Source organism: Scyliorhinus torazame, chromosome 6 (assembly GCF_047496885.1).
Source record: "Scyliorhinus torazame isolate Kashiwa2021f chromosome 6, sScyTor2.1, whole genome shotgun sequence".
Classification (NCBI taxonomy): domain Eukaryota; kingdom Metazoa; phylum Chordata; class Chondrichthyes; order Carcharhiniformes; family Scyliorhinidae; genus Scyliorhinus; species Scyliorhinus torazame.
The window spans coordinates 92,426,594-92,439,018 of NC_092712.1; the positions used below are offsets into that span (position 1 = coordinate 92,426,594).

At 46.9% G+C, this 12,425-nt stretch overlaps 1 protein-coding gene across 10 annotated transcripts in view; it reads left to right on the plus strand.

Moving 5' to 3' along the window:
• arhgap21a (Rho GTPase activating protein 21a) overlaps positions 1 to 12,425 on the plus strand; it is a 312,775-nt gene that overhangs the window by 162,992 nt on the left and 137,358 nt on the right. For 9 of the 10 annotated variants that reach the window (XR_011947721.1, XM_072508463.1, XM_072508459.1 and 6 more), the window contains 2 exons: positions 4,273 to 4,365; positions 6,107 to 6,185. Coding sequence is in view for 9 of the 10 variants with exons in the window: in XM_072508463.1 (XP_072364564.1) it covers positions 4,273 to 4,365; positions 6,107 to 6,185 (172 nt within the window). In the remaining variant the exon portion in view is untranslated. The remainder of the gene's footprint in view (positions 1 to 4,272; positions 4,366 to 6,106; positions 6,186 to 12,425) is intronic. The other variant, XM_072508461.1, reaches the window with a different exon arrangement.

Sequence of the window (12,425 nt, forward strand, 5' to 3'; positions counted from 1 at the left end):
AGCACCTCTATTCCCCGTGCACTGAATTCCCACGTGAATCTAATTTGCAACTCACTCGGGGTTGCCTCCTAGCGTAATAATTAACACAAATTGAACTAACTACTTTAGCTGGCTGACATAATTGCCACTACCAGGCAGATCCCTGTTTAACAAGATAGAACTAACAACCTTCAAGTCAGGTAAGCTACATCAGAGCTTGACTCTTGATCTATATGTAAACCTGAAAAAGTCTTAGCAGAACTTATCCCGTGAACCTCATTCGCTATTAACTGGTTCTCCATTTCATTCAGGCATTGTCTCCTGCCTCCTCACGAGTCCTTACCGGTTACCCCTCTCCTGGGCTAGTGCACATCTCTGCTACAGACCAACTTGGGGACTGTCAGTGACACTAAAGCCTTGAATAAAGTTTGTGCCACTGTTAAGGAGGCAGGCAGGTTAACAGCCAAAGTCTGCTCAGCTTTGTCAATCGCCGAATGGACTTATCTGTAAGTTGTGCTTTAAGCTCCATGGATAAAGACAATCCATGGGAGAGGGCCTTGGAAACGAAAAGAAAGAGCATACATTGGTTCTGGCAAAGTCACTATCTTGATAATTGGCATATTCTGTCTTCTCATTGTTTAGTCATTGAAATAGCATGGGGGAAATGATGAAATGCATAGAAAGTGAAGGCTGGCTTCACCAGGGGGGCTGCTGATGAAATTTGAGTGGGTGTGAGGAGTGATGTGCTGGAGAATTCTTGGCAAGCCAGGATGTAAAAGGATGAGGAATTTAATCACGGATGTAAGTGAATCAGAATATGCACTCCCTTTTCCGGCCCGATTATAATCGTGTTCCATGCTGTATCTGAGACTTCATTTCCTCCAACCACAATTTATTTTTCCTGTTGCTGGGTAAGTGTGTGCACCTCCCAGCTACTGACTGCACCCTACCTGAAATTGCAGGGAAGCATCATAAGATCTGCGTGTTACCCCTGCTTTGTGCATTTGTCCAAACCACCTTCTATCGTCTTCAATATACATGTCTACAAAGAGTTGAAATCAAATTATGTTGGTGTGAATAATGTCCCCTGTGCAGCCTGAATGCACAAAATCCGGAAGTCACAATTTATTGTTTTAATCGGGTTGCGATCACAGATTCCTCTGAACTTTTCCCGGGCAATTCCTCCTTCACCTATCTTTGAAATCACCTTCATATTAATATTGGAGTCTGTAGACTTCTGATGGCAGCCATGGAGTGAGTGGTCGCACACCAGGTGGTTCCTGCTTGAAGGAACTTTGGGGAATTTTGGCAGAAACGCTGTACGGAGAGTGGAAGCGGATTAGCTCTCCCCCGGATAGGCATATCTGCGGGCCCATTGGGTCTGAAAGAGCACTCTACCTAGGCCCACTCGCCATTACACCACTTAACCTGTTTTGGTCAGTAAGAGGCAGTTAATCATGACCAAACCACCTAACCTGTTTGTTTTGTGGCTGTGAGCTGCTTATGGCTGCTGGCAGCATTGAGGATGGGCTTTATGAGGAAGTGTTGCCTTCAATGAATGTCTTCCCAATTCGCCCCGAGGCCACACTTCTCTACATCTCTGACCCTCACAACGCTTGACTCGCCTCAACATTGACGATCACAGATGATCACCTCATTACAACCATTCCTTCCCCCTACTGAATTGCACTTAACTAATTTGAACCAGCCTCTTTGCCACCCTTCCTCCATTCTCACCTTTTCTCTCCCACTTTCTCTGTACTATAAGTTCCAGAATGCATTTGAAGAATGGAATTTAACTAGATTCATTGGATGGTTATTACATAGCAGGAGACCATTTGGGCTGCCATGTCCATACTGATTCTCTGCAAGAACAATTTGCCTAGTGCCACTCGCCTGATTTCTGCCCTTAGCCTTGCAAATTTTTCATTTCCAGATAATGGCCCTTTTAAATGCCTCAATTGAATCAGCCTCAACCACATTGTTAGATTGTGTGCGTTCCATATCCTAACCATTGATGCTTTCATCAATTGCCTTAAATCTGTGCCCGCTGGTTCTGAATCCTTCCACCAATGGGAAGAGTTTCTCCCTATCTCCTTTGTCCGTCCCTTCATGATTTTGAATACCTCTGTCAGATCCTGTCAACCTTCTCCAAGGAAAACAATCCCAGCTTCTCCAATATGTGTATTATCCAGGGATGAGGAGCTTCATTTTTGTGAATCTTCTCTGCACCCTCACATCCTTTCTAGGCTGGCGCCCAGCTTTGGACACAATATTCCAGTTGAGGCCAGACCAGTGTTTTATACAGGCTTATCAAAATTCCTTGCTGTTGTACTCAATGCCCTATTTAAAAAGCCCGGGATCCAGTACACTTTAACTGCTCTCTCAACCTGCCCAGTCACCTTCAATGATTTAAACACCCTCTGGTTCTTCTGTTCCTGCAATCTCTTTAAAATAATAATAATAATCGCTTATTGTCACAAGTAGGCTTCAATGAAGTTACCGTGAAAAGGCCCTAGTCGCCACATTCCGTCGCCTGTTCGGAGAGGCCGGTACGTGAATTGAACCCGCACTGTTGGCCTTGTTCTGCATTACAAGCCAGCTGTTTAGCCCACTGTGCTAAACCAGTTCCTCTGTGCGGCAGTTGTTGAATATTGTCTCTCTTCATTCTTCCTACCAAATGAATCATTTGACACTTGCATTAAATTTAATTAGCCAATTGTCCACACACTCCATCAACCTCTGTCCTTTTGAAGCTTAATACCTATCCTCATCTCGGTTCAGAATATTTCCAAGTTATGTGTCACCTGTAATTTTTGAAATTTGCCCTCTATGCCAAGATTTGGTTCATTAATATATATCAGGAAAAGCAGGGGTCCTAAAACTGACCCTTGGGGAACTCTACTATAAACCTTCCTCCAGTTCAAGTAATAACCATTCACCACTACTATTTCCTGTCCTTCAGACAATTCCGTATCCATGATTAATTCAGACTATAAATGACTGGGTTAGATGTTAACTGTCATATGATATCAACACTCCTGTGTTACAAACAGTAAATACTCTGAATCACTGAGCAATTCCATGGGCATTCTGGTATGTTAATTTCTTTGGGATTTTCCTGTGTTTTTGGTAATGCCCCTGTGTGAGGTAATGTAACGTTTAGCAGCAAAATGCACATTTTCTTCTTTGTTTGCATTGCCGTTCGTCTTCTGTTGCATATACTCAGTCTTGCTCAGCCTGTTTGCTGAGTTTAAGAAGTTAAATGCCCTTTTCCACAAAACCCTGAATTTAAAAATCTGGTAAACTCCCTACTGCTGCTTCCTTCATTTTTTTAAAAACTCGCTGCTGATAGTTTTTACTCCTACAAGGTCCCAAACCTGACACTTCCAGTTGGTGTTCACCTGCAACTATATTTCAGGTACTACCACTTTGCTCCTTGAATTCTCTCCTATTGGTTGTTCCTCAAAATCATCAGATTGATCCCCATAATCTTGTTCTTCAAATACGTTTATTGTTAAACTCCTTTCAATAGGCAATTGTAGCAGATAGATATTAAGCAATAGGCATTTGTTGTGAATTCTACATTGGAGTATTTACAGTGTGTTGCAAAGTATATTTTAATATTTTTAAATTATTTCTATAGCGTACAACTCAATATTTAGTCCAGGTAGACATATCTGTGTTTCAATGGAATAATTTTGTTATTTTTAAGTGCTGTATTAAACTATAATCTATGACATCCTTCTTTGGCTACATAGCAGTTGAGAGCACAGCTGATAATCAATGCTTGGGTGGCTTAGATTGTTGTGTTTGAGTTGATGCAGATTGACTCCTATAATTTTGATGAATGGCGTTAACAACTTTATTGACATCCAATGGGGGTGTCAATTACAAGGGGTCACGATTTCAAGGTGAGAGGGGGAAAGTTTAAGGGAAATGAGCGTGGAAAGTTTTTTACGCAGAGGGTGGTGGGTGCCTGGAACGCTTTGTCAGCGGAGGTGGTAGAGGCGGGCACGATAGCATCATTTAAGATGCATCTAGACAGATATATGAATGGGCGGGGAACAGAGGGAAGTAGATCCTTGGAAAATAGAAGACAGGTTTAGATAAAGGATCTGGATTGGCGCAGGCTGGGAGGGCTGAAGGGCCTGTTCCTGTGCTGTAATTTTCTTTGTTCTTTGTTCTACTTTTAAAGATATTTTAAAAATGGGTTTAATTTCAAAGTTTCAGAGTCCCATGTGAAAGTTCTGCCTTTTAAGTTGACGTACAAGTGTCTATTTTATTTTACAGGACAAACCAGAGGCAAACTGGAACCAATGGACACCATCTTTGTAAAACAGGTTAAAGAAGGTGGGCCAGCACATGGAGCTGGATTATGTACAGGTACTGAAAGATCCTTGTGCTTTGTATTATTAGTTAGAGCACTTAGGTTGCATAGCTGCATTTTGTGCACCTAGCTGTACCTACATTATACAGAATGTTTAAACTTTGCTATACTTTGTAGAAAAGGTGCAACTTCTATGCTCCGTTAAAATAGCTGCACTCAAGTATAAGTCATGAGTAACGATCATTTAATTGTACAGATCATTGCATTTTAGTGACATTTGTGTAAAGGTGTGCAAATGGAGAATTTATTTTCTCTAACTGAACGTCTCTACAGCCAGCCTCTTACTGTAACTAAAATTTGTTATTGCTTCTCAAATTTCCAGCCAAACCATGTTCTGATCCTGTAATTAATCTTTTTTTCATTTAGATCATTCCATTTAATTCCAGGTCATTCAGAAAGATTGGCTCCTTAATAGGGCTGGAAGTTATTCAATATTGGTTGCAGGGTATAATTTGTAATTCTTTAAACTGTATTTACTGTGAAAGTTGTAGCTTGCAAGGCCAGAATTCTGTCTGGACTGTCACCCACTTATTGTTAAACTGGTAAGGATACTCTTGTCAGTTCTATGGGGAGGCTTGACAGAATCATGTGGCACCATGGGGCCTTCCACTGCTGGGACCTCGCAGGGAAATCCTGCCTGCTGAGAGCTGCTGCCAGTCAGAGGCTAGCAGCCATCCATTGTTGCTAAAGTCATTGAGAGCAGTACCAGTTGTGGCAATGCACCCACCTGAGATCTAGTATGGCTGTTGGTATGGACGTGCAGAGGACACTGACGTCGTTTTAACAAAAATAACTCCAACTGCCGATTTAGGTAAGTATTTTGAGTTACATCACAGGAGTAAAAGCACAAGCAATGGCCTGTTTCTATGTTGTAGTTTCTAGGGGTTGGTTTAGCACAGTGGGCTAAACAGCTGGCTTGCAATGCAGAACAAGGCCAGCAGCTCGGGTTCAAATCCAGTCCCGGCCTCACCGAACAGGCGCCGGAATGTGGCGACTAGGGGCTTTTCACAGTAACTTCATTGAAGCCTACTTGTGACAATAAGCGATTATTACGAAAGATTAAGATTAAATGTTGTCAATTTCTGATCTTTTCTATATATGGCAGATGTATGTGCTTCCTGTATGACTAAAAAGGAGATTCTGCATCTGGCTGTAAAGGAGGTGACTAGGACTGCAGACTTGATAAATGTGATCTTTACAAAAACTTATTTAATACTCTGGAATTAATAGTTAGATTTCTTAAACATTTTTGTTTGTTTAAAGATTTTTTTTTAAGGGGCAATTTATCGTGGCCAATCCACCTACCCTGCACATCTTTGGGTTGTGGAGATGAGACCCACGCAGACACAGGGAGAATGCGCAAACTCCACACACACAGTGACCAGGGCCGGGTTCGAACCTGAGTCCTCGGCATTGTTAGGCAGCAGTGCTAACCACTGTGCCACCGTGCTGTCCCGTTTAAAGATTAGTAACTATTGGAAATAACCTACTCCAAATTGTGATTCAATTTAAAGAAACTTAATTTAGAAACCATATTATGCAATTCACTTCAACAATGAATTCGACCCTTGTATTTGAAAATAAACAATGCAGTCTTCAGTCTGTTTCAGATCATTGGAAATTATCTCACCCTAAATGGTTATTGAATCTGACAAAAAGGCATAATTTGTTAAATCTTCTGCTGTTTTCATGATTACTTCAAATTTTTCGTTGGCATTCTTTCTTTCTGCAACTCAGGTGACCGAATTGTCAAAGTAAACGGGGAAAGCATTATTGGAAAAACATACTCCCAAGTTATCGCCTTGATTCAAGACAGGTATGAATGCTTTAAAAAAAAAATTGGCAAGGTTTATTACAATTGATGTTATAACTGGACGGGAAGATTCCAGAATAGAACCCTGGTTTAAAAGATAGTTTTTAAACTTTTTAAAAACGAAAACATGGAGGAACAGAATCACAAAACTGCTAATTAATTTTAACAAGAAAAACATTCATTAAACATGAAAAACTTGGATTGTGATATAGTACTCCTTTACTCTCCTATTATCTGAACAATTACACACTAATTTTAAGATTAATACAGATAAAAAAAGTACATCTTTAGTTACAATGGATTAACATACACTTTCAAAAGTTACATTTTCAGACTTGCTTTTAAATCATGATTTCACTCCGCTGCTTCCATCAATGTTTCGCTTTCAAGTTTTACACCTCTCCCCTCAGGTTTTTTTGTCATAAAGGCTTTTAACAAATCCGAGGTCGAGGCGCCAATTTCCCCAATTATTAAAATAATGCCTCCCAAACTGTAGTAATTTCTCACAAACCTTAGCACCACTGCAGATACCTTAATGGCCTCTCACAAATCAATGCCTTGTCATGTGAGAGTACCTTTAAGAAATGGGTGTTTATCAGTGATGTCAGAGTGTGGATGGAGCTGGGCTGTCTGTCAGCCTTTTACTTCCGTTTTAGGCTGTTTGCTGCAGGGTGTGTTTTAGTTTCGTTTTCAGAGCTGGATAGCTGCAGTCACAGCCAGAAGGTGTATGAGTCTCTCTCTCTCTAATCTAAAGATCGTAAATCGATCCTTTGGTGATTTAAAACTAATAACTGCTCTCAATAGTGACTTTAACCTGATGTGCTTCTGTTAACGGTTATGTTTTTAAGTCTTATGGATGTTTAAAGGAAAGCTTAAAGGATTACTTAGTGTTGTAGTCTTTGGGGGTTGTATTTGAACCAATGGTTGCTAAGATGTTCACTGTATGTTTTAAAAAGGTTAACTTGAGTTCATAGAATAAACATTGTTTTGCTTTAAAAAATACTTTTCCATTTCTGCTGTACCACACCTGTAGAGTGGCCTATGTGCTCCCCATACCACAATGTATTAAAAGTTGTGGGCCAGGACTTCCGGTTGCGGCGATGACCAGCTAAGCCGCACGTTTCGGCGGCTCCAGCTAGAACGGACCTTCGGGCTCTTTTAAGAGCCCCAACGGGGAATTTTTTCGGGACGAAACCGGTGTGGGGTAAGACAACAGGGAGTTTTCCCCCCCCCCAACGAAAAAGAAAAATATCGGCGGCGGCGGCCAGATCGCGAAGAATCCTCGAGGACAGGGGCAGAAGGAAAAAGGAGCAAGATGGCGGCGGAGAGAGCCCAGGCGACATGGGGGCCGGACCAAGACGAATTTTTGAGACGGTGTGTGGAGCTGCTTAAGAAGGAGGTGCTGGCCCCGATGCTACAAGCAATTGAGGGGCTTAAGGAGGCACAAAAGACCCAGGAGATGGAGCTCCGCGTGGTGGAGCAGAAGGTGATGGACAACGAGGACGAGATCCTGGGCCTGCCGGTCAAAACGCAGACGCACGAGGCGCTCCACAAAAAGTGCATTGAAAGGATTGAAGTCCTAGAAAACAAATCACGAAGAAAGAACCTTCGGATCCTGGGTCTCCCCGAGGGAGTGGAAGGAGCGGACGGCGGGGCTTACGTGAGCACGATGCTACGCTCGCTAATGGGAGCTGAGGCCCCCTCGGGCCCCTTGGAAGTGGAAGGGTCCCATCGGGTCCCTACGAGGACACCAAAGGCGGGAGAACCACCTAGGGCAACGATCGTGCGATTTCATCGCTTCAATGACAGAGAGGTGGTTCTGAGATGGGCCAAAAAGGTACGAAGTAGTAGATGGGAGAATGCGGTGGTACGGGTGTACCAGGATTGGAGTGCGGAGGTGGCGAGAAGGAGGGCGAGTTTTAACCGAGCCAAGGAGGTGCTACACAAGAAGAAGGTGAAGTTCGGGATGTTGCAGCGGGCGCGACTGTGGGTCACGCACCAGGAGAGGCATCACTACTTCGAAACGGCGGAAGAAGCATGGACCTTCATTAAAAACGAGAAACTGGATCAGAACTGAGGGACTGATGTTGGAGGGGAAACGACAATGCTGATGTATATAGAGATGTAAATTGGGGAGGGGGACACACTAAGAAATGTGGGCGCTGGTGGGGGGGAAGAAGAGACATAGGTGGGGGATGGGGAATGGGAGTGGGGTGGCAGAGGGAGCTGCGCCACGAGGTGCGGGACGGCTCTAGAGAACACGGGGCTTATTGTTCTTGTTCCCGCGCCAGAAGGATGATGGCGGGAAGATAGGCGCAAGGTAGATGGGAGTTCCCCACACGGGCGGGTCAAGGAGAGAGCGGGAGAAGCCGCGGTCAGTTGAAGTCAGCTGACTTTCGGAAGCAATATGGGGGGAGTAATCCTGCTAGATGGGGATTTGGGGGGGGTGGGAGGATAACTGGGTTGCTGCTGCAGAGATCGAAGAGGAACTGGTAAAAGAAAAGGTGGTCGGGGCGAGAATGCGCCGCCTGGGGAACGGGTGGGTGCGTGGAACCGGGACGTGGGACTGGCCTAGAGAGGGTGATGGCTAGTCGACAGGGGAGGGGGGCAGGCAGCCCCCCAGTTCGGCTGATCACGTGGAACGTGAGAGGCCTAAATGGGCCGATTAAAAGGGCCCGAGTGTTCGCGCACTTGAAAGGACTGAGGGCAGATGTGGCCATGCTTCAGGAGATGCACCTGAAGGTGGCGGACCAAGTTAGGTTAAGGAAAGGATGGGTGGGACAGGTGTTCCACTCAGGGCTGGATGCAAAGAACAGAGGGGTGGCCATACTGGTGGGGAAACGGGTGTCATTCGAAGCTAGGAACATTGTAGCAGACAGCGGAGGCAGATATGTGATGGTGAGTGGCAGACTGGAGGGAATGGAGGTCGTGTTGGTTAACGTATATGCCCCGAATTGGGTTGATGCGGGATTTATGAAGCGGATGCTGGGACGTATCCCAGACCTGGAGGTAGGAAACCTGATAATGGGGGGGGACTTCAACACCGTGTTGGACCCAGGGTTAGATAGATCTAGATCTAGGACCGGAAGAAGGCCGGCAGCGGCCAAGGTGCTTAGGGGGTTTATGGACCAAATGGGGGGAGTGGATCCGTGGCGATTTGTTAGGCCGATGGCCAAGGAGTTCTCCTCCTTCTCCCATGTTCACAAGGTGTACTCCCGGATAGATTTCTTTGTTTTGGGAAGGTCACTGATCTCGAGGGTGGAAGGAACTGAGTACTCAGCCATAGCTGTTTCAGATCATGCCCCACACTGGGTGGACCTGGAACTAGGAGAGGAGAGGGAGCAGCGTTCACTCTGGCGACTGGATGTGGGATTACTGGCGGATGAGGGAGTCTGCGGAAGGGTGCGGGGATGTATCGAAAGGTACCTGGAGGCTAATGACGACGGGGAGGTCCGAGTGGGAATAGTATGGGAAGCACTAAAGGCGGTGGTCAGAGGAGAGCTGATCTCCATCAGGGCCCACAAGGGGAAAATAGAGGCCAAGGAAAGGGAAAGACTACTGGGGGAGATTTTGAGGGTAGATAAAGAATACGCGGAGGCCCCGGATGAAGGACTATACAGGGAGAGGCGACGACTCCAGACGGAGTTCGACCTGTTGACCACAAGGAGGGCGGAGGCACAGTGGAGGAAGGCACAGGGGATGAGATATGAATATGGGGAAAAGGCGAGTCGCCTGTTGGCCCATCAGCTGCGAAAGAGGACAGCGGCGACGGAGATAGGGGGAATTAGGGATGAAATGGGAGGTACGGTGCGGAGAGCAGGGAAGATAAACGAGGGGTTTAAGACCTTTTACGAGAGACTATATAGGTCCCAAACCCCGGAGGGAAAAGAGGAGATGCGGCAGTTTTTGGACCAATTAAGGTTCCCGAGGGTGGAGGAGCAGGAGGTGGAAGGCCTGGGGGCGCCGATTGGGGTGGACGAGGTTACCAAGGGGCTGGGGAACATGCAGGCAGGGAAGGCCCCGGGACCAGATGGGTTCCCGGTGGAATTCTATAGAAAATATGTGGACTTGTTGGCCCTGCTGCTGGTAAGGACCTTTAACGAGGCCAGAGAAGGGGGGACCCTACCCCCGACAATGTCGGAGGCGACGATATCGCTAATCTTGAAGCGGGATAAGGATCCGCTGCAGTGCGGGTCCTATAGGCCTATCTCACTGCTAAATGTGGACGCCAAGTTGCTAGCAAAGGTGCTGGCAACGAGGATAGAGGATTGTGTCCCGGGGGTGGTGCACGAAGACCAGACAGGGTTCGTAAAGGGGAGACAACTAAATGTCAACGTGCGACGGCTATTAGGGGTGATAATGATGCCCCCAGCAGAGGGAGAGGCAGAGATAGTGGCGGCAATGGATGCAGAGAAGGCATTTGATAGGGTGGAGTGGGAGTATCTATGGGAGGTGCTGAGGAGGTTCGGGTTCGGGGACGGGTTTGTCAGCTGGGTTAAACTCCTCTATGGGGCCCCAACGGCAAGTGTGGTCACAGGTCGGCAAAGGTCGGAGTATTTTCGACTACACAGGGGAACAAGACAGGGATGCCTGTTGTCCCCATTACTGTTCGCGTTGGCAATTGAACCACTGGCCATAGCGCTGAGAGACTCCAGAAAATGGAGAGGGGTGATTAGAGGGGGAGAGGAACACCGAGTGTCACTCTACGCGGATGACCTACTGCTGTATGTGACGGACCCAGTGGGGGGGATGACAGAGGTCATGCAGATATTGAGAGAGTTTGGAGATTTCTCGGGATATAGGCTGAACATGGGAAAGAGTGAGCTTTTTGTGATACACCCTGGGGACCAGAGTAGAGGGATAGATGGCCTACCGCTAAGGAGAGTGGAAAGAAACTTCCGATACCTGGGGATTCAGATAGCCAGGAGCTGGGGAACCTTACACAGACTCAATCTGACACGGCTGGTGGAACAAATGGAAGAGGATTTCAAAAGGTGGGACATGCAGCCGCTGTCACTGGCGGGCAGAGTGCAGGCAATTAAGGTGATGGACCTCCCGAGGTTCCTATTTGTGTTCCAATGTCTCCCTATACTGATCACTAAGGCCTTCTTTAAAAAAATAGATAGGAGCATCACGAGCTTCGTGTGGGCAGGGAAGGCCCCGAGGGTAAGGAGGGGGTTCCTACAGCGTAGCAGAGATAGAGGGGGACTGGCATTGCCGAATTTGGGCAACTACTACTGGGCCGCCAACGTGGCGATGATTCGTAAATGGATGATAGAGGGAGAGGGAGCGGCGTGGAAAAGGTTGGAGATGAAGTCCTGCAAAGGGACGAGTTTAAAAGCGCTGGTGACGGCGCCACTACCGTTCTCCCCAAAAAAATTTACCACGAACCCAGTGGTGGCGGCAACATTAAGTATCTGGGGGCAATGGAGGCGACAGAGGGGTGTGCTGGGAGACTCGGTGTGGTCCCCGATCAGGAACAACCATAGGTTTGCCCCAGGGAGGCTGGACGGAGGATTCCAGAGTTGGCACCGGGTAGGAATCAAGAGAGTGGGAGATTTATTTATAGACGGGACGTTTGCGAGCTTGGGAGCGCTTGAGGAAAAGTATGAGCTGCCCCGGGGAAATTTCTTTAGATATATGCAGGTGAGAGCGTTCACGAAACAACTGGTGAGGGACTTTCCGCTGCTCACGACACAAGGGATCCAGGACAGGGTGCTTTCGGGGGTGTGGGTCGGGGAGGGCAAAGTGTCAGAGATATACCGGGAGATGAGAGAAGAGGGGAGGAGTTGGTGGGCGAACTGAAGGGAAAATGGGAAGAAGAGCTCGGGGAGGAGATTGAGGAGGGTTTGTGGGCTGATGCCCTAAGCAGGGTAAATTCCTCTTCCTCGTGTGCCAGGCTTAGCCTGATCCAATTTAAGGTGCTGCATAGAGCACACATAGCGGGAGCAAGGTTGAGCAGGTTCTTCGGAGTGGAGGACAAGTGTGGGAGGTGCGGGGGACGCCCGGCGAACCACACACACATGTTTTGGTTGTGTCCGGCACTGGAGGGGTATTGGAGGGGAGTGACGGGAGCGATCTCTAAGGTGGTGAAGGTCCGGGTCACGCCAGGCTGGGGGTTAGCTATATTTGGAGTAGCGGATGAGCCGGGAGTGCAGGAGGCGAAAGAGGCCGATGTCGTGGCCTTTACGTCCCTAGTAGCCCGGCGTAGGATTTTACTCGTGGAAGGAAGCGAAACCCCCC